This window comes from Panthera pardus, unplaced genomic scaffold (genome assembly GCF_024362965.1).
Source record: "Panthera pardus isolate Hobbes unplaced genomic scaffold, ASM2436296v1 HiC_scaffold_17, whole genome shotgun sequence".
NCBI lineage: Eukaryota > Metazoa > Chordata > Mammalia > Carnivora > Felidae > Panthera > Panthera pardus.
Genome location: NW_026526732.1, coordinates 145,490,251 through 145,512,941, shown reverse-complemented (window position 1 = coordinate 145,512,941; position 22,691 = coordinate 145,490,251). Strand labels below are relative to the sequence as shown.

The 22,691-nt window shown below is 39.2% G+C and overlaps 1 protein-coding gene across 3 annotated transcripts in view; it reads right to left on the bottom strand.

Moving 5' to 3' along the window:
- The window catches only part of SLC26A8 (solute carrier family 26 member 8), an 84,484-nt gene that overhangs the window by 30,204 nt on the left and 31,589 nt on the right, over nt 1-22,691 (bottom strand). For all 3 annotated transcript variants that reach the window (XM_019456902.2, XM_053905089.1, XM_019456901.2), the window contains exons 5-8: nt 21,686-21,867; nt 13,808-13,972; nt 12,956-13,105; nt 7,110-7,192 (exon numbers count right to left, since the gene is read on the bottom strand). In XM_019456902.2, coding sequence (XP_019312447.2) covers nt 7,110-7,192; nt 12,956-13,105; nt 13,808-13,972; nt 21,686-21,867 — 580 coding nt within the window. The remainder of the gene's footprint in view (nt 1-7,109; nt 7,193-12,955; nt 13,106-13,807; nt 13,973-21,685; nt 21,868-22,691) is intronic.

Genomic DNA, 22,691 nt, shown 5'->3' with positions numbered 1-22,691 from the left:
AACTTAAAGCCTGTTTTGTCTTATATTTGTATACCCACTTCTGTTCTCTTTTGGTTACCATATCTTTTCTCATTCTTTTACTTTTAATCTATTTGTGTCTGTGGATCTAAAGCACTTCTCTCTCTTTTTTTTAATGTTTATTTCTTTATTTTGAGAGAGAGAGAGAAAACGAGAGAGAGAGCAAGGGAGGAGCAGAGAGAGAGGGGAGAGAGAGAATCCCAAGCGGGCTCTGTGCTGTCAGTGGACAGCCTGACCCAGGGCTTGAACCCACCAACTGTAAGATCATGACCTGAGCTGAAATCAAGAGTCAGACGCTTAACTGACTGAGCCACCCAGGTGCCCCTAAAATGAGTCTCTTACAGATACCATATAGTTGGATGATGTGTTTTATCCAATCTTCCAATTTCTCTTTTGACCGGAGAGTTTAATCCATTTACATTTAAAGTAATTACTGATATGAAGGGACTTCTGTTATTTTGCTATTTGTTTTCTATATGTCTTATAGTTTTATATGTCCTTCATTTCCTGCATTACTATCTTCTTTTGTGTTTAGTTGATTTTTTTGTAGTGAAATGTTTAAATTCCTTTCTAATTTCCTTTTGTATATACTCTATAACTATTTTCTTTGTGGTCACCATGGGGGTTACATTTAACATCCTAAAGTTATAACACTCTAGTTTGAATTTACACCAGCTTAGCTTCAATAACGTACAAAAACTCTGCTCCTTTACAGCTCTATTCATACCCTTTTCTGTTACTGATGTCACAAAATTATACCTTTATACATTGTATACCTCAAAACATAAAGTAGTGATTTTTTTAAATGCACTGGTCTCTTAAATTATGTAAAAAATAAAATGTTGAATTAAAAACCATTGTTAATAATACTAGCTTTTATAATTTTCCAATATTTACCTTTACTGAGACCTTTATTTCTCCATACAGCTTTAAGTTACTGTAAATTATCCTATCATTTTACCCTGCAGAACTCCCTTGAGTATATCTTCCAAGGCAGGTCCAGTGGTAATAAACTCGCTTAGCTTTTATTTATCTGAGAATGATTTAACTTCTTTACTTTTGAAGGAAAATTTTGCTGGATATAGGATCTTGGTTGATGGTTTGTTTTTTTTTTTTTCTTTTAGCACTTTGTTGGCCCACTGCATTCTGGCCTCCAGAGTTTCTGACGAGAAGTCTCTCATTACTTTATTGATAAGCCCTTACGTATGAGTCACTTCTCTTTTCCTTTTCAAGATTCTCTTTGTCTTTTGAAGTTTGATTATATATCTAGGTATGGGTCTCTTTGAGTTTCTCTTACTAGGAATTTGTTAGAGTGACACGTTTACACTCATGTTTTTAAATCAAGTTTGGGAAGTTTTCAGCCATTATTTCTTCAAATGTTGTTCTCATCCCTTTCTTTCTCTCTTCTCCTTCTGAGTCTCCCACTGAGTGTGTGTTGCTCTGCTTGATGGTGTCCCATAAGTCCCTAAAATTCTGTTCATTTTTCTCTAATCTTTTTTCCTTCTGTTCCTCAGACTCAATAATTTCCATTATCTTATCCTCAAGTTCACTGATTCTTCCTTCTGACTTTTCAAATCTTCTGACTTTTCAAATCCTTCTGACTTTTCAAATCAGCAGTTCAAATCTGCTTTTGAATCTCTCTAGTGAATTTTTCCTTTCAGTTATTGTGCTTCTTAGCCCCATAACTTCTTTTTGGTTTCTTTTAAGTTTGCTATTTCTTTTTTGATATTTCCATTTTGTTCATACATTGTTTACTTTCTCTACATTTTCCTTTAGTTCTTTAAGTATCTTTAAGACAATTGTTTTCAAGTCTTTGTCTAGTAGATCTGCCATCAAGTCTTTTTCAGGACAATTTCTATTGTTGTTGTTTTCATTTTAATGAGCCATACTTCCTGTTCCTTTATCTGCCTTGACATTTTTGTTGAACATTGGATATTTGAATCTAATAATGTAGTACCTCTGGAAATCAGATTCTCCCCATTCCTAGGGTTTGTTGTTTTTTGTTATTGTTGTTGTTGGCTGTTTTTGTGTCAAGGATAAGACTTCAGTTGAAGAAAACGTTAAACTTAAGGTTTTCTCAGGTCTTTTCTGAGCCTGTTCCTTTCTCCAGGCATGTGTGGTTATTTTCTAATTTTCCCTGTAAGTGCAGGTATTTTTTAATGTCCTAATCTTTAATGTATGACTTCCAAAAAGGGAGAAAAAGAAAAAAAATGAAGAAGAAAAAATGGGGTGCCAGTTCTTTAAATCCCTTGGAAGTCACTTTTGCCAGAGGGGGAGGGACTTGAAACAATGGGAGTGAGGTGCAACAACAATGACTGCTCACCTTGTTGTCTGCACCTTTGTGACCAGAAGGAGCAAATTGGAACCTTTGTGCATTATTGGCAGGAAAGTAAATGGTGCAGTGTGGAGAGTAGTTTGGCAACTCCTCAACAAGTTCAACATAGAGTTACCATATGACTCAGCAAATCTACTCCTAGGTATATCCTCAAAAGGAAAGAAAACAGGTACTCAAAGAAAAACTTGGCACCTGAATGTTCATAGGAGCACTATTCATAATAACCAAAAGCTGGAAATAACTGAAATGTCCATCAACTGATGAACTGATTAACAAAATGTGGTATATCCATATATACCATAAGTATACTGTTCAGCCATAAGTAGGAATGATCCATGGTACAATATGGATGGATCTTGAGAACATTATGCTCAGTGAAGGAGGCCAGAGTCAAAAGGCCACATATTTTATGATTCCAGAATAGGCAAATCCTTAGAGGTAGAAAATAGATTGAGTGGCACCTGGCTGGCTCAGTAGGTAGAACATGTGACTCTTGAATTTGGGGTTGTGAGTTCAAGTCCCACGTGTGGTGTGGAGTTTACTTAAAATAAAAGAAAAAGAAAGTAGATAAAGTAGTAGCCAAGGGCTAAGGAGAGGGACAAATGGGACAGGGTTTCTTTTTGGGGGTGATAAAATATTTTGAAATTAGATGGTGATGATGGTTGTACCACTCTGAGCATATACTAAAATCCACAAAAGTGTACACTTTAAAATGGTGAGTTTTATGGTATATAAATTATATATTAATAATGCTGTTTACTAAAACAAGATAGTAAGAGAACATAAATAACTTTTTACCAATATATTTGACAACTTAGATTAAATGGGCAAATTTGTTCAATCACCAGGGAGCCTGGGTGGCTCAGTCTGTTAAGCATCTGACTCTTGATTTCAGCTCAGGTCATGATCTCATGGTTTGTGAGATCAAACCCCTCACTGGGCTCTGTGCTGACAGCAGGCAGGCTGCTTAGGATTCTCTCTCTCCCTCTCTCTCTGACCCTCCCTTGCTCATACAGGCTCATGCTCTCTCTCTGTCTCAAAATACATAAATAAATAAACATTAAAAAAAATTCTGTGAGTCACAAAAACTAACAGTACTCTCAAGAAGAAATAGATAACCTGAATTATAGACAATGCTTATGTAATTTAATAATAATTGTACTTAATAGACTATTAAAAAATTAAATTTGTAGAAAAAAAATTAAATTTTTGGTTAAGAACCTGCCCACAATGAAAACTCCAGGCAGGCCTAAATATTTTCACTGATGAATTCTACCAAATATTTTAGAAATAAATAATGCCAATTCTATAGAAACTCTTCCAGAAATTAAAGACAAGAGAATACATCCCAATTCCTTTTATGATGTCTACAATACTCTGATACTAAAGCCAGATGCAGATATTACAAGAAAAGAAACTCTCAGGACAATATTCTTCATATACATGAATGCAAAAATTCTTAACAACATCTTTGTGAATCAATATATAAAATGATAATACACGATTACCAAGTGAGGTTTATCTAAGGATGAAATGTTGGTTTAACATTCAAAAATCAATCATGACATTAACAGACTAAAAAAAGGAAAAGAAATTTTCATGATTTGGGGGCCAGTGTTATTTTCCCATAGATTCATAGAATAATCCTTTAAACTGAGTTTGGAAGCACAAATATGCTTTGGTTTCTATACCTCTAGGTTTATTTTCTAAGTAAAAAAAAAAAAAAATCTTCTAAGTGTTTTAGATGAGATTTACTATTTGAAATGTTTATTCTTTTGATTATTTTTATCATTTCACCAAGACACAGTTTTATGACTCAAAATTGACTTCTAAAGTTTTGTGTAAAATCTAAATTCAGTAAAATGAGCAATGTATTACCTACGACTTGGAAAAATTATTTTAAAATAAATTTTGTGATGTATTTTTAATCCTTTATCTAATTAAAATTTATTAGTTTATGCATTTTTAATTTCATTTTCCTTAAAGTAGGAAGCATCACTTAAAGTACTCAAAGCACTATCTCCTCCTGTTTTCCTATTTCATACCATTATTATGTACAGGAATCTAAATTCCTATTTTTGAATATCTTTTCCTTCACCATTTAACTATGTCTATGTTAGTTCCCTGTTTATTATATACTTATAATTTACAAGCACCTGGGTGTTTTCCAGGTAATGAATGAGCTAGTTAGAAATATAACTAAATACTCAAAGGCAGTTAGATATTTAACCTTTGGTTAAATTTCCCCTTTGTGTTCTTTTAAGAAGTTAGTTAAGAATGTGGCTATTCCCCCTCCCCCCCCACCAAAAAAAAAAAAGAATGTGGCTGTCCCAGGAGCACCTGGGTGGCTCGGTTGGTTAAGCATCTGACTCTTGATTTCAGCTCAGGTCATGATCTCACGGTTTGTGAGTTCTAGCCTCTCTGCACTGACAGCGCAGAGCCTGCTTGGGATTCTCTCTCTCCTTCTCTCTGCCCCTCCCCCCCCCAAAATAAATAAATAAACTTAAAAAAATATATATTGTGGCTTTCCCAAAGAAGTATACAGTAAATGAAATCTATTGCCTAAATCTGTGTTAGTAAACCTTAAATATTTATGTTTTTTCCTTTTTGATGTTCTCTCACATTTAATTCTTTCTTAGCTTAGGTTAAAAGGGGACACGGACACAGAAAGAACTAACTTAAATTGTTCAATTTTTCTAATCTTTAGCAACTTTGGATAAATATATAATAAAAAGGGAAGTTTATGGGAATGCAAGCTGGTGCAGCTACTCTGGAAAACAGTATGGAGGTTCCTCAGAAAACTAAAAATAAAACTACCCTACGACCCAGCAATTGCACCACTAGGCATTTATCCACGGGATACAGGTGTGCTGTTTCGAAGGGACACATGCACCCCCATGTTTATAGCAGCACTATCGACAGTAGCCAAAGTATGGAAAGAGCGCAAATGTCCATTGATGGATGAATGGATAAAGAAGATGTGTATATATACACAATGGAGTATTACTCAGCAATCAAAAAGAATGCAATCTTGCCATTTGCAACTATGTGGATGGAACTGGAGGGTATTATGTTAAGTGACATTAGTCAGAGAAAGACACAAACCATATTAATTCACTCATATGAAGACTTTAAGAGACAAAACAGATAACATAGGGGAAGGGAAACAAAAATAATATAACACAGGGAGGGGGACAAAACAGAAGAGACTCATAAATATGGAGAACAAACTGAGGGTTGCTGGAGGGGTTGTGGGAGGGGGATGGGCTAAATGGGTAAGGGGCACTAAGGAATCTACTCCTGAAATCATTGTTGCACTAGATGCTAACTAATTTGGATGTAAATTTGAAAAAATAAAAAATAAAATTAAAAAAATAAAGTGTATAAATGGTCATACATTACAATTTGAAAAAAAGAAAAAGGGAAGTTCAAAGCATTACATTTTGAAATGTTCACTTGTCTATCTATACTCTGAATCTTAGGATAAAACATAAGCAAAAGTTGACTGTGTGGTTTTTAAGTCATCAATAACAGAAGCATACTGAGTGTGTATGATAGAGTGATTATAATCATAAATTTTGGAATTAAAGAGAAATGGGTTCAAAAGTAGCTCTGCCCTTGACCGACTGTGTGATCACGGACAAGTAATTTAAATTTGGTAAGCCTTAGTTTCCTCAGCCATAAAAAGGAGTACTACTGTGAGGTGCAAATGAAATAAAATAATTATGCAAAACATCGGTCTTATTGTTGTTATTGTTATTTTTTTCAGTCTTATTTACCATTGCACTTCCTGGTGCCTCGGTGGTCTGCTCACATTTTTTTTTTTTTTTACATTTTTTTTTTTTTTTTTTAATTGAACAGAATTTCAAGTGACTTAGTCATCATCAGATTTCACGGAGAACTAACTGGTAGGACATGAGACTAATCCCATCTGCCTTCATCAAAGTAGCCTACGTTGTGTTCTCCTGGAGTCTGCCAGTATCGCGGACTCTGCAGTATTCCTTACTGAACAGCCTCAGGAAATGAACACTGCTCTTCCAGAGCCTGCCTGTGGGTGGAGAAACTGCAGTGCATTGCCTTCCTTAGCCAAAGTGATTCATCCGATCAAGGTTACGAGGTGTTGTTCCCTGTTGGTCTAGTGGTTAGGATCCAGCGCTCTCATCTGATCAGGGTTACGGAAATTAAACTTTCTTAACAGAAGCAAGAGTGACCCATAGTCACCGGTAAGAATCATAATGTAAATTAATCGCAAGTCCTTAAGAACTGCATATGCCCGACTACTCGAAGATAGCTTCCGACGCCGAGTGAGAAAATGTTTAAGGACCCCGATTCAGTCTAAGTGGGTGAAGACAGAAAGGAACACTCATCTCCTGAGCACTGAGCTCCAGGAGAGAGGCCAGGAAAAGAGGCATCTCTTGTTCCATCCTTGAGGGTTAGTTAGATAGGTGCAGAGGTTGAGAAGGCTCATGATATACTGCGGAAAAAACTGCGTGAATCTCTCTGGTTTCCAGCACATCCAACAGTTTCCTTGTGTAAGGAGACTGGCTCAACTATGAGAGTTAAGAGGCTGAGCAGAGACAAAACACAGGGTTGTCCTAGCCCATCCTCCTTCATGAGCTTCTGTATTCTAAAATGAATTTGAGCCCATTACCCAAATTTGACTGCTAGTGGAGACCATCAATCAGGCTGTCTGGTCAGAGGCTAAGCGAAGGTTAACACAGAGGGAAAAGTAATCCTGAAAAGTGGAGTTACCGACCTATAAGGAATCATATCGATGAGCGTCCTGCTGGTTTCTGTGGCCATGCTTATCTTGTTTGCAAATGCAGTGAAGCCAAGAATCTGTAGGGGTTAAAATAAAATGCATATGATCATCTAGATATTATATTTTGCTTCTAGGAGTAGAGCTTATAGCCTCTGGCAAGACAGGGAATGAGATATGTGGCACTCCCTACACAGAAGGTTGGAGAGAGAGGTGGGGCCAGGTCCATGGAGCAGGCATGGCAGAAATCCTCTCTGGCTCTTGGTTCCCGAACCTCTTGTTAGCACTGTAGCCAGAATGAAAAGCAAATTCAGCCTTGGTCTCTGACATAACAATGGGAACAAATGGATGTCCTCACCAACCTTAAACATCTGGACCCAGTATAAACATGTTTTCAGGTAATAGCTATACAAAGGCCTCAGGTGTAAAAGTCTTTAGATCTAGGTACTCTGTGTCAATATAAAGAATCCGTTGGGGGATTGTTGAGGTAAACTGAGAATCATTACTGACTAACCCACTAACCCTTAATAATAAGTAATGGAGTAGCGTTTGACAGCACAAAGAAAAAGTCTTCAGCAAAGCAATTACTTGCCTTTTTTTTTTTAAATCACCCTTTCATTTCCTCCTAAAATGGCAAGTCTCCCTTCCATTTCAACAAGCAGGAAAATAGACAACCCAGCAGCTGTGACACCTTACAGAGACCTCACACCAAAGCAAATCAAGCCAGTGACGGCAGAACTCAATGCCCAGGTCTTAGAATAATAAATATGGAGCTGCTGTACCCCATTTTCCCTACCAACACATAAATCTGCTCTGCGAGTTCAACCAGACAGCAAGCAGGATCGCAATTGGTTTGCCTGTGATGCTGTGATCTGATGAAAACACTGGGGAACCCTACAGATCGGAATGGAAAGAAGAATCTGGATCATAGCTTGAGTCAGAGAAGAGTTTTGTTCTTTACCTAGTTAAGGGACAGGAAGTGTACACACTGGCCAAGGAACTCTTTTATTTCCAATGTAAGGTAGTATTGGCTTATAAAGGAACACAGAGAAAATATGAAAAATTAAAAAGCAGAAACAAATCACCCAAAGACAGCTATTTTGATGCTTTCTTGGTGTTTGCCGTACAACTTACATAAACACATCCACAAATACACACACATATACATATATGTAAATTATGAACCTAAAATATGCATCATCTCTTATAGCTATAGGATTCTTGAATTATTTATCAGTGTCTTCTACCTGGGTCCCAGATATTGCCTTGAAACTTTCCCTTACTGTTTGACGCTACTGTGTTAAGGACAGACTGGTGGGTGTTTTTCTTCCAGCACATCCAGACAGTAGTGTCTTGGTGGGTGCCGTAAGAAGCTTTTTATACCCTCAGGCAGAACAGCTCTCACCCTCCCTCTCCCATTTTCTTCACTGCCAGGGGAAACATGGAGGTCTTTCCCCAGTTCGAAATGATATCCCCTTGCTCCTTGGCAGAAAGTGTTCCCAATCACTTGACTTGACATAAGTATATGTAATGCACTGCAGGCTTTGATAACCTTTGAGTATAAAGTAGGTCACAAAAAAGTTTAATGTCTCAACTGCAACAATTCTAAGTCTCCACTGACTTTTACTGCTGGACCTCAGTTTCCTCCCCCACCTGACTCCACGGTGCATCCTAATTATTTACAGCGTTTCCCAAAGGAATGTCTTAACTGTGGCTCACAAACTAATCTGTCAGCCATAGTCCACCACAGCACCCTCTATACTCATTGCCTTTCCTCATAACTTAACAGTCATTGCCTTTGAGGTTGCTTGAAGGAATGTCACTATGATTCCTGCTGTTGCTGTCTCTCAAGAGAGGGTTGATTTGGGGCACCTGGGTGGCTCGGTCAGTTGAGCATCTGATTCTTGATTTTAGCTCAGGTCATGATCCCAGGGTGGTGGGATCAAGCCCTGCGTTGGGCTCCACGCTGAGCGTGGAGCCTGTTTAAAATTCTCAGTCTCTCTCTCTCTCTCTCCCTCTGACCCCCTCCGCAATCACACTCTCTCTAAGATAAAAAAAAAAAAAAAAAAAAAGAGAGAGAGAGGGATTTGATTTGTGACAACATGGATGAACCTGGAGGGTATTATGCTAAATGAAATAAGCCAGACAGAGAAAGACAAATACTGTATGGTATCCCTTATACGTGCAATCTAAAAACAAAAACAGGGCCCTTGGGTGGCTCAGTTGGTTAAGCGTCTGACTTTGGCTCAGGTCATGATCTCACAGTTCGTGAGTTCGAGCCCTGTATCGAGCTTGCTGCCTGTCAGTGCAGAGCCAGCTTTGGATCCTCTGTCCCCCTCGCTCTCTGTCCCTCCCCCACTTGGGCTTTCTCAGGAATAAATACACATTTAGAAAATAAATAAGTAAAAACAAAAACAAAACAGCCACACTCATAGAAACAGAAAGGAGAGAAGTGGTTGCCAGGAGCTGTGGGTGGGGGAAATGGGGAAAGTTTGATAAAAGCGTAGAAACATTCAGGTTTAAGATGAATAAGGTCTGAGGATCTAGTGGAAAGTATGGTGACTATAGTTGCTAACATTGCACTGTATAATTGACATTTGCTAAGAGTAGGGGGGCACCTGAGTGGCTCAGTCAGTTAAACGTTCGACTTCGGCTCAGGTCATGATCTCGAGAGGTTCAGGGGTGCGAGCCCCACATCAAAGTGTGGAGCCTGCTTGGGATTCTCTCTCTCTCTCTCTCTCTCTCAAAATAAATAAACTTTAAAAAAACAAATTGGCTAGGAGTCGAACATAAATGTTCTCTCAGCACAGATGCACGCACACGCAAGATAAATACGTGAGGTGACGGAAGTGTCCATTAACTAGATGGGTGAATCCTTTCACAATATATATGCACGTGCGATCACCACGATGTACACTTTAAATCTCTTACCACTTTAGATGTCAATTATACCTCAATAAAGCTGAAATTAAAGAGAGAGAGAGAGAGAGAGAGAGAGAGAGAGAGAGGACTGATATCTGCATCACAGATGCCATCTGCTGGTGACTCCAAAGCCTCAGCTGAGGTACTGGGAATATTTGCTCAAGGGTGCCAGAGCTGAGCTGGGTTCCATGAAAAGGAGAGGTTGCCTGTGACCCTGCTCCTCATATTCCATGTGCACATTGTCCCCTGGGCTCTAGGGCACCATTATTTATGCACAGTGATTGGGAAAGTCTCCTACAAAAGTAGTCTTTCCGTTTCTGGACTTTGTGAATTAATAGCTTTTCAACTATTCCAAGGAAGGAAGAATATTCACGTCTCCAAGCAGTAGACGACAGTTATGAGATAGAGCTTGGTCTCAATTTCCAAAGCAATTCCCATCCTCTTTCAATCATGCAGAGTACAGACCTGGATTATTTAGTATAGAATAGGTTATGCTGTGGTAACATACAAACCATGAGATCTTAGTGTTATTTTTTTTGCCCTCACAGAGTGTTGTGGGTCAGTGTCTCTCCAGGGCAACTTCTTTGCAAATAGTGCCTCAGGGATCCAGGCTAATTCCACCTGGGGGACTATATTATTTTAACATACAGTCCTATGATTATCACACCAGGGAAAGAACATGGAGACTCACACCCTTTCTCCTATGCTTTGGCCCCAAAGTCACATGGTTCTGCCTAACTACGGGGCACCTGGGAAATAGACGGGAATACATGGACGTTTGGTGAACTTTTGGGATCTCTGCAACAGGACACTTCTTAAGGAGGAATTAATTCTCATGGACACCCAAGCACTCAGTGATCCTAGTATGAGAAATGCTGACTTTAAAAACCTGAGCTTTATTTATGAAAATGTCTTTATCATTGTAAAAATGTTAATTATAACTGCAAAAGATTAATTTTATCAGTGGACTTTTTTAAAAGAAAGAAGAGGGGTGCCTGGGTGGCTCAGTCGATTAAGTGTTCAGCTTTAGCTCAGGTCTTGATGTTGCAGTTCATGAGTTCAAGCCCCGCGTCAGGCTCTGTGCTGACAGCTCAGAGCCTGGAGCCTGCTTCGGGTTCTGTGTCTCCCTGTCTCTCTGCCCCTCCCCTGCTCATGCTCTGTCTCTTTCTCTCTCTCAAAAATAAACATTAAAAAAACAATTTAAAAGAAAGAAGAAATATTGCTATTAGATAGTGGTGAGCCCCAGCTCTGCCACTTACTAGTGACACGGACTAGGCAATCCATTTGACATCTCATCTCCCTCAATTTCTCTACTGTAGCATAGTGAGGATTAAAGGAGGCTGGATAACAGAATGATCACAACACTATTAAAATAGAAACAGGGGTGCCTGGGTGGCCTAGTTGGTTGAGCATCTGACTTCAGGTCATAATCTTTTTGTACGTGGGTTCAAGCCCTCTGCTGTCAGCATAGGGCTCACTTCGGATCCTCTGTCCCCCTCTCTCTGCCCCTCTCCCCTCTTTCCCTCACTCTGCCTCTCCCCAGCCCGTGCATTCTCTCTCAAAAATAAGTATTTACTTTTTTAAGTGTATTTATTTATTTTGAGAGAGAGAGAACACAAGTAGGGGAGGCACAGAGACAGAGGGAGAGAGGGAGAATCCCAAGCAGGCTCTGCACTGCCAGCACAGAGCCTGATACAGGGCTCGAATCATGAACCGTGAGATCATGACCTGAGCCGAAATCAAGAGTCAGATGCTTAACTGACTGAGCCACCCAGGTGTCCCAATAAAGAAACATACATACATACATACATACATACATACATACATACATAAGAAACAAGGGCATGGGCTTGCTCAGTCAGTGGAATATGTGACTCTTGATCTCAAGGTTGTGAGTTTGAGCCCCACACTGGGGATAGAGATTACTTAAAAAATAAAAAAAAGTAAAATAGAAACAAAATTCTACATAGAAGAAGATGGAAATTCACCAACACTGAGCATAAGCCTGTCATATATTTGAAAGAAGGAAACAGTGAATAAGTGAAAACCCCAAATTATTAATTGTAGTTGATTTCGGGAGGTGCAGCCACAGGACTTTCTTTTCTTCTATTTTTTTCTTATGTTTTTCAAAATTGCTAAAATGAGCCTGGATTGCTTTCATAAGGAAAAAAAAAAACTACTTATGAAATAGTATGAAAAAGAAGCAATGGAGAAAAATACTTTAAAAATAAGCATGTTTGGGGCACGTGGGTGGCTCAGTCATTAAGCATCCAACTCTTGATTTTGGCTCAGATCATGATCTCATGGTTTGTGGGTTCAAGACCCACACAGGGCATTGCTGTCAGTGTAGAGCCCACTTGGGATTCTCTGTCTCCCTCTCTCTCTGTCCCTCCCCTGCTTTTGCACACACACACACTCTCTCTCAAAATAAACAAATCAACTTAAAAAATAAGAAATTTATTGAAAAATAAAAATAAGCATGTTTTACAAATAAAAGCTAGTACTTAAAATTAAATATATTCTGCTTTGTCACGATTTAACATATGTTTTTTAAACATCATTTTTATAGTATCCTCTGATCTCTCCCTTCCTAGGTTGCTTGCTTTTAATTAAAATTTTTTTTTTAGGGGCGTCTGGGTGGCTCGGTCAGTTAAGCGTCCAACTTTGGCTCAGGTCATGATCTCACGGTCCGTGAGTTCGAGCCCCACGTCGGGCTCTGTGCTGACCGCTCAGAGCCTGGAGCCTGTTTCAGATTCTGTGTCTCCCTCTCTCTCTGCCCCTCCCCTGTTCATGCTCTGTCTCTCTCTGTCTCAAAAATAAATAAACGTTAAAAAAATTTTAAAAAAATAAAAATTTTTTTTTTTAGAAAGTAGGCATTTTAAATGATCTAAACCATGAATTGGGGGCATCAAAACACCTACCAGAAACACTTCCATGGGAAACTCGATGGGATACTGATTGAAGGACATTCTGATACATTTGTTGCTTCTCAGGGCTACAACAGCAGTTAGAAATAGTAGGATGCTGGTAGAATTAGCTTTTGGGAGAGTTACACAGTAGTTAACTATGTTCTGAAAGAAAACAAAATTACAGAGGCTTAGAAAGGGGTATGATAATTGCCTAAATCTAGAAGGTGACACTCCCTCAAGATTAGTTCAAAAAGAAATCCTTAGGCACAAAGGTCATTATGAGCATTACTAGCACAGTGAAGGGAAATGGGAGGATGCACATTTTTTTAAGTTGAAAAAGAGATATTAAAATATAATAATGCCCAATAAGGAGAGAATACACTTTATGTGTTTCAGTATAATGGAAAAGGACCCAGGAGTTCTGCTTACAGCCTATTCTTTACTATTTTTTCTAGACCATATATGCTCTTTAGAGTGACTCCTACACCATTCTTTTAAGGGACTACTTAGCCATTTTGTGTTCTTTAGATGTTTTAGAATACATGTCTGTTATGAGGCATGTAATGGGAAGAATTATGATAGATTACAGTATTCTAAAAACCAAAGTTTAATGCAAATCGTGTTTGTTTAAAAGGGCTGGGCAAAATGGTAATGAACTGAGAACATGTTAAATTAGAACTGTATATAACATGGTCCAACTGGCATCTGCAATTAATTCAGACTGTAAATCTAGAAGAGCTGAGATTATGTCTAGGACGGTGTTGACTCTGCTCCCTAGGCAGCAGTCTCTCCACTCGGGTCCACTTCCTTTTGGAGGCAAGGGGAGGGCACTGGTATCTCTGGGTGAAGGTAGAAATTACTCACATAGAAGAAGGAGATGGGACCAGAGTGGAAGCTAATCACAATCCCGAAGATGCAAGTCAGCTGGGACAGAATAACGTGTAGTGCCGTGGCCGCCAGGTAAGCGCTGATTGCCGCTTCCGGAAGGTAAGTGGCAATGAAGCCGAAACCTAACAAGCCCATTGATAGCTGTAGAAGGTTCAGATGAAAGAAAACCACAGTGAGAGGCAACCCACAATGGTGTCAATTAGGCACTCTCCAGGGGGCTTCCAACAAAAAAGTTCAGTTAGGCCCCTTGGATAAACTCTTCTCTCTTTTTCTCATCAACTGATATTGAAGATACAAGGAAGTCCTTGGTGTTGATTCAGCAGCTCTGTACAGGCACCAGACCACACTTCTTTCTTCAGGAGCACTTAAGCTAAAGTTCTTGCCCCAGAATCTAGTGACCTTATCAATGTGACGTTAACAGTGACCAAGTGATCAGAACAAGCTTTTGCCTTTTTAAAGCCCCTTTTGTTGCAAGCTTTGATAGCTCCTTTAAGGAGATGTTAATATCCCAGTGAGGAATGTGGCTTTTCACAAAGGAAAAGACAATTTAAAAAACTCCAGCTCAAACTTCTTGGCCTTCGACTTTTGTCTTTACTAAGAATGATTAAACTGAATTTGTCTTCAGGATTACATATAATATAATCTATTATAATATAGCTATATATGTATAATATATATATTATGTATACATATAGTATGTATGTATATGTATATATGTATAATGTATAGAATGTATGTATAATGTAAATATGTATATATGTAATCCTGAAATATATTATATATACATGTATTATAATAGATTATATTATATGTAATCCTGAAGACAAATTTAGTTTCTATAAGTTCAGTGTATATAATAAATGATTTAGATGTTATACATTCATATGTACATGTAAAATACTATATTATAATATATATATAGTATATATTATATATAATAAGTTATAAACATATTGTATCATATATTATATATTAAATATAATGTTATAACAAAGTATTTTATATGTACTTATACATATATAATATATAAATTATATATGTGTCTTATATATTTGTATTTCTAAATATATAAAGAATCTAAAAGGTTACACCCCGAACTATTATCAGAAGTTATCTTTAGGGGCGCCTGGGTAGCTCAGTCAGTTAGGCTGGAAACCAACTCTTGGTTTCCGCTCAGAACATGATCTCACTATTTGGTGAGTTCAAGCCCCATGTTGGACTCTGCGTTGGCACACAACCTGCTTTGGATTCTCTCTCCCTCCCTCTCTCTCTGCCCCTCCCCCACTCACTCTGTCTCTGTCCTCTCAAAATAAATAAATAAACTTAAAAAAAAAAAAAAGAAGTTACCTTTGGGGAATGGAATTAAAGGTTGAGGCAATACTTTAAAATTCATGCATTTTTTTTTTATTACTTGAGACTTTTGCAATCTACCTTTTTTTTTTCTTCAAGTAGGCTCCATGCCCAACATGGGGATTGAACTCAAGACCCTAAGATCAAGAGTTGCATGCTCTACTGACTTAGCCAACCAGGCACCCCCCATTTTTTATAATAAAAAACAATGAGAAAACTGATGGACAGGGCTGCCCGGGGGGCTCAGTTGGTTAAGTGTCCGGCTCTTGATTTTGGCTCAGGTCATGAACTCGTGGTTCGTGAGATCGAGCCTCAAGTCAGGCTCTGCTCTGACCGCGTGGAGCCTGCTTGAGATTCTCTCTCTCTCCCTCTCTCTCTGCCCTGCTTGCGTTTGTGCTTTCTCTCTCTCTCAAAATAAATAAACTTTAAAAAAAAAAAAAAGGAAAATTGATGGACAGACAGAGGGTGAGCTCCAATTCCCTTAAGAAGGCAGGTTAAGAAAACTTACAGAGCCTAGTGAAGAAAATGGGGAAAGATAAACAAGTGTTGAACCTACTACTGTTCGCATTTCGTCTGCCACTGCACTGGGACCTCAGAAAACAAACTTGGAAGAACCAATCTTCTAAGTTTAAAAGCTTTTTGTTTCCAAGCTTTCAGTCAGTTGGACACTGGGTCTCTAGAATCTCTGGTCATTACTGCCCAGTAGGCACCACTACTCTGGTCGGGCCAGTTAGCTTCTTGTCTTTTGTGTGATTTCTGTTTCTGTGCTTGTGCACAGAAATTTTTTTTTTCCATTCCTGCCAATCCATGTCCATCATCTCTTTCAAGAGCTCAGGAAAATTCCTCTTCTTCAGGAGATGTGGTGAAAAGAGCATGATTCCTAGGGATGAAGACCTTGGCTTTCGATCCTGGCTCTGCCACTCACTAGCTGTGTGAGCTTGGACAAGTTAACTAAACTCTCTGAGCCTGTTTCCCCATCTATAAAAAGTGAATAATACTCAACATGCAGTGTTTTGAATGAATTACATTGCTCATTTTTAATACCATTTCTTCCTTCCACCATGTAAGTGGCAAATATCTATAACCATAAAACTCTTTCTTGCTCAGCTGTGATGTAGCACCGGAATCTGTGTTAATATAATTTTGTAGGCAGCCAATGTCAGTCAGTCAGAGTTGGCCTAGGACATGAAACCTATCTGCTATTCTTATAGAAAGCAGGTACTAGGGGCACCTGGGTGGCTCAGTTGGTTGAGTGTCCAACTCTTGATTTCTATTCAGGTCATGATCTCACGGTTCATGGGATCCAGCCATGAGTCAGGCTCCCTGCTGACAGCATGGAGCCTGCTTGGGGTTCTCTCTCTCTTCTCTCTCTGCCCCTCCCCTAGCTCATATGCATGTACTTTCCCTCTTTCAAAATAAATAAATAAGCATTAAAAAAAAAAAGAAAGTACTAAAGGTTCAGTGAATGAAGAAAAGTCTCAATGTGTGGTTGTTTCCTTCACAGACAACTCCAACCAACTAAAGGTTATTCCTGTACTTTATATTCTTTTGACACAAAACACTTCACTTTTAGTAATATTAGCTTGAACTTTAAAATTATCTGAAGTGTGGATTCTGGAGGTAGACAACCATCAGTCTAATTCCCAGTTGGGATCTTACTGGCTGTGTGACCTTGGGCAATTCTCTTAACCTCTCTATACCTTTGTTCCCTTAAAATAGGGTCATAGTAATACCTACCTTCATACAAGGAGTCATAAGGATCAGATGAGATGATTAATGTAAAGTGTTTTGAACAGTGACTAGCACGTAGCCTTAAATGTTAAACATTATTATCTGGTGCAGATTTCTTTTTTAAATTTAAACTTTTTATTTTAGATAAGTGTAGTTTGATATGCAGTTGTAAGAAACAGTACAGAGAGATCTGGTGTACTCTTTACTCAGTTTGCCCTAATAGTAGCATCTTGCCGAACTACAGTTGATCCTGAGTACCACAGAGGTTAGGGGCACCAACCCTCCCCTCAAAACACACAGTTGAAAATCCATGTATAACTTTGATTCCCTAAAAGCTTAACTCCTTTTTAAATTTTTTTATTAAATTGTTTAAAAATATTTATTTATTTTTGAAGGAGAGACAGAGCATGAGCAGGGGAGGAGCCGAGAGAGAGGGAGACACAAAATTAGAAGCAGGCTCCAGGCTCTGAGCTGTCAGCACAGAGCCCGATGTGGGGCTTGAACTCATGAGCCATGAGATCATGACCTGAGCTGAAGTTGGACACTCAACCGACTGAGCCACCCAGGTGTCCCTTAACTCCTTTTTAAAAAAGATTTAACTGTAAGTAATCTCTACACCCAACATGGAGCTTGAACTCACAATCCCAAGATCAAGAATCATATGTCCCACATACTGAGCCAGCCGGGCGCCCCCCAAAAACATAACTCCTATTAGCCTACTGTTGACTGGAAACCTTACCAATAACATAAATAACTGATAAACACATACTTGGTATGTTATGTGTATTACATACTATATTATTACAATAAAGTAGGCTAGAGAAAAGGAAATGTTAAGAAAATCATAAGGAAGAGAAAATACATTTATAGTACTGCACTATATTTATCTTTTAAAAACTGCATATAAGCAGACCTGTGTGGTTCAAACTCATGGTGTTCAAAGGTCAATGGTAATTGTTTTAAATATTCCTGTCATATACATTTTGAATCACATCAGTGTTGTAATTTCGCCTCAACCATCAAACATAATTTAGAAAGCACAGGAGGACAAGGAAAATCTATCATATTCATCCATATTTTTACTCTTTCCATTGTTCTTTCTTCCTTCCAGTGTTCCAAGATTCTTTCTTTTATCATTTCCTTTCTGTTTAGAGAACTTTCTTTAGCCTTTCTCTTAGGGTAGGTCTGCTGGTAGCAAATTCTCTTAGTTTTTCTTCATGTGAGAACGTCTTGATTTCCCTTTTATTCTTGAAGGATATTTTCACTGGGTAAAGGATTTTGGATTGACAGTTCTTTTCTTCAGCAAATGGAAAATATTGTGCAACTTCCTTCTGGACTCTATGGATAAGAAATCTGCTGTCATATGAGTTGTCCACCCCCCCTACCCCATAGGTAAAGTGTTTCTCTCACTGATTTCAAGATTGTTTTCATTGTCTTTAGTTTTCAGAATAGTGACTATGATTCGTCTTAGTGTGTATTTCTATGGATTTAGTTTTTGAAAATTTCTCAGCTTTTTGAATCTGTAGGATTATGTCTTTTGCCGAATTTCAGGAGTTTTCAGCTGTTATTTCTTCAAGTAATTCAGCCCCATCTTTTTTCTCCTCTCTTTCTGGGACTCTTGTGATACCAATATTAGGTATATTAGGTATATCATTATCACCCTACTTGCCTCTGAGGTTTTGTTCATTTCTTTTTCCTGTCTACTTTCTCTCAGTTGTTCAGGTTGGATGATTTCTATTGCTCTTTCTTTGAATTCATTCATTCTTTCCTCTGTCTCCTCTATCCTCCTATTGAGTCCATTCTTTCCATTTTGAATTTTGGTTATTGTATTTCTCAGCTCTAAAACTTCCATTTGCTTCTTCACACTTTGTTTATTTGCTGAGAGTTTCTATTTTCTCACTTGTTTCAGGAATGTTCATTATTCCTCACTGAGGCATGTTTAGGATGGCTGCTTTAAAATCTTTGCCAGAGGATTCTAACATCTCTGTCATCATAGTATTGGCATCTTTTCACTGTCTTTTTTCATTCAAGTTGAGATTTTCCTGGTTCTTGATATGACAAGTAATTTTCAGTTCAGTTGTAGACATTTTGGGCACTGTGCTAGAAGATGCTAGATCTTATTTAAATATTCTGTTTTAGCTAGCTTATTTTGACAAAGTGCTGGCAGGGGAAGGGGCAGGTGCCATCTTGTTACTGCCTATAGATGTAGAAGCCCAGGTTCTCCCCTCAGTTTCCACTGACTGCTGAGGCAGTGGGGACTCCTCATTATTGTCGGGCAGGGGTGGGAGTTCTGGCTCCCCACTAGCCCTCTGCTCATATTATCCTGGCTGGAAGAGACAAGAATGTCTTTACTTCTTCCCACTTGGCCTCCATGGACACTGCAGCAGAGAGGGTTGTCCCCTTTATGAGGCCATCTCTGACACCACCCCAGCAAAGGGTGGAAAGAGTGTCTCATTACTGCCCAATGGGAGTGCAAGTGTTGACTCCCTATTTGGCCTTCTCTGACAACCCCCCAGTTGGGAGTGGGTGGGCACCTCATTACAGGTGGGTAAGAGTGATATGGTCTGGGCTCTTCAGTTGGCCTTTGCTGGTATGAGGGGGCTGATACCACAGTTTTGTTTTGTTTTTCCTTGGTGTTTGTCTGGAGTATAGTAGTTATTATGTAAAATAACTTTTCAGTCTTGCTAGCCTCTTCTTGGTGCTGTGGCTATAAAGAACAGACATCTGTTAGGGCTTCTTTTTTTTCTTCCTATTTTTCTTTGTCTTCACCTATTAGCATTTTGGGTTTCTGGCTTCTTCAGCACCAAGTCTGAAATATACGAGGCAAAAAGAAAACCCAGGGAATTCATCACTGTGTTGTTCCTTGGGTCCGGTGGTTCTGAGTCAGTTTGCCCTCTTCTCTCCACTTTTCAGAGTGTTCTTATGTTTGCTTTATGTATAACGTTCCAAGGTTTTTAGTTGTACTTAGCAGGAGGAATAGGGAAAAGTATATCGATTTCATCTTCCTGGAAATGGAACGTCTCCTCCTTTATTAAAATTTTTTTTAATGTTTATTTATTTTTGAGACAGAGAGAGAGAGAGACAGACGCGAGCAGGGGAGGGGCGGAGAAAGAGGGAGATACAGAATCTGAAGCAGGCTCCAGGCTCTGAGCTGTCAGCACAGAGCCCGACACGGGGCTTGAACTCATGGACTGCGAGATCATGACCTGAGCCGAAGTCAGACGCTCAACCAATTGAGCCACCCAGGTGCCCCAATTTAAAAAAATTTTTGGGGCGCCTGGGTGGCGCAGTCGGTTAAGCGTCCGACTTCAGCCAGGTCACGATCTCGCGGTCTGTGAGTTCGAGCCCCGCGTCAGGCTCTGGGCTGATGGCTCGGAGCCTGGAGCCTGTTTCCGATTCTGTGTCTCCCTCTCTCTCTGCCCCTCCCCCGTTCATGCTCTGTCTCTCTCTGTCCCAAAAATAAATAAAAAAAAAAAAAAAAAAACGTTGAAGAAAAAAAAAAAATTTTTTTTAAAATGTTTATTTATTTTTGAGGTACTGACTCAAAAACAAATGAGTTTTAATGTTTATTTTTGAGGGTGCTGACTGCCCATTATTTTGTCTTCTCTTACAAGACTGAATTTTTTAACCACAGGAATTATATTTACTTTTTTATTTTTGATCTCTGTCAAAGTACCAAATTCATTATTTCTGTGCCCAGTAATTATAACATATCGATGCTTACTATGTGACAGGCTCTGAGCTGAGTGCTTTACATGCATTTTCTCATTTAATCCTAAGAGTCCTGCAAATGTTATTATTTCCATTTTATACACGAGGAAACCAAGGCTCATAAAGGTAAGGTGATTTAGGTAAGTTATATAGCTGGTATCAGGGTCGGAGTCAGCTCACTCTGGGAGCCTGATGTAGGTTCCCAATAAATCCTTACCTAATAAAAGATGGTCTCAGGAGAGATCAGCAAAAATTAGCTAGAGAGAGGATTGATTGGTTGAGAAGAAAGAGAAATAAAGCTAGCATATGTGACTTTAGGTCAATGGATGAAGCTTTAGATGGTAAATTCTCACAGAGAATCAAAGACATGCCAAAAATAAGTTTTGATATCTTAATAAGTCATGGATATTATTGTCCTTTAACTGTGCTTCTGTCATTGAAGAAAAGAACTCCAGGTCTGACTCTAATGCTTACTTAACCCAAGATATAGTATGTGAGCCTACAAGTGCTATTCTTGTTGAAAAAATACAAAGAATTTAAAAAACTTTTTTTAATGTTTATTTTTGAGAGAGAGAGAGACAGACAGACAGAGCACGAACAGGGGAGGAGCAGAGAGACGGGGAGACACAGAATCCGGAAGCAGGCTCCAGGCTCCGAGCTGTCAGCACAGAGCCTGATGCAGGGCTCAAACCCACAAGCCGCAAGATCATGACCTGAGCTGAAGTCAGACGCTCAACCAACTGAGCCGCCCAAGCACCCCAAAAGAATTTTTTTTAAACGTGAAATCGTGAATAGAACTCTAGACCATAGTCCCTGGAACCCTTCTTTAGCTTTATGGAAGGGACTGATGAGACTGTTCAGTATCTCATCCTGAATCAGTGGTGGGTGGAGGAGGAAGAAGTTTCGTCACTGAGGAGAGTGTATCTACACATCCCATAGGCTTCCCCCAAATAAATCACTAAAGTTCCACATACATCACAATGGATGACAGGACCAACAAAAGGAAGAGGTCTGTTTGTAGCTCCTTTGTTTATTTCAGGGGTTCAGAGACTCAGATCCTACCTGAATAATCCCAGTCAGAAAAGTTGTGGATGCCACCACACTCAAGGATCTGTTATAGTCCTCAAAGAAGGAGGGCTTAGAAAAGTCATCCTTGATGAAAGCCCCCAGAATCAGGTGGCCACTGTTGAACGGGTACAATCTCAGGACATTGATCATCAGAGCACTCACAAGGAAGTAGGAACCTATGAAAGAAGGTGTTTAGGCAGAAAAGAGAAGTTTAAAACAAAAATTTTTAGTGTTTATTTTTTAAGAGAGAGACTGTGAGCAGGGAAGGGGCAGAGAGAGAGGGAGACACAGAATCCGAAGCAGGCTCCAGGTTCTGAGCTGTCAGCACAGAGCCCAACATGGGGCTTGAACTCATGGACTGTGAGATCATGACTTGAACCTGAGTCGAACCCTCAACCGACTAAGCCACCCAGGCGCCCCGCTGAAGTTTTAAATGCAGGTAAACTGACATATTGGACAGAAGGAAGGTATGGTGTGATGTTGTTTTGCCTCTGACCTCAAGAACTTTTCTCTTTTGAAAGTGGCCACTGAGAAGTAAGAAAGAGCAGAGGAAAGAACTCTGGTTCCACATGCTGTGACCAACTCCTAGCATTTAGGTCTTGGTGTCCACATATTACCCTCTCTGCAATGGGGGCATATGGAGTGGGATCAAGGGGAAATTGCATATGAGGCTCAGCCACTTTACCTGGTCTTAGAGACAGTAAAAAGTGAGATGGTGGTGAGAGGATCAGAAAACAAAGCTAATCAATAAGAAGAAGAAGAAGAAAATAACACCTAACACTTATGAAGGATTTACTAGGTGCAAGATGACACTGAGCTTAGCCTGTTTCAAACATAATTTCATTTAGTCCTCACATCGACATATGGGAACAAAGGCAAATCTTACCTTTAAACTACCTAACAGAAATAAAACTCTAAGTGCCTTATTGTCTGTACTTGGAAATGATTGCAGTGTGCCCCAGGAGCCTGGAAATATGGCAGTAAAAGTGTCCTCTCAGTG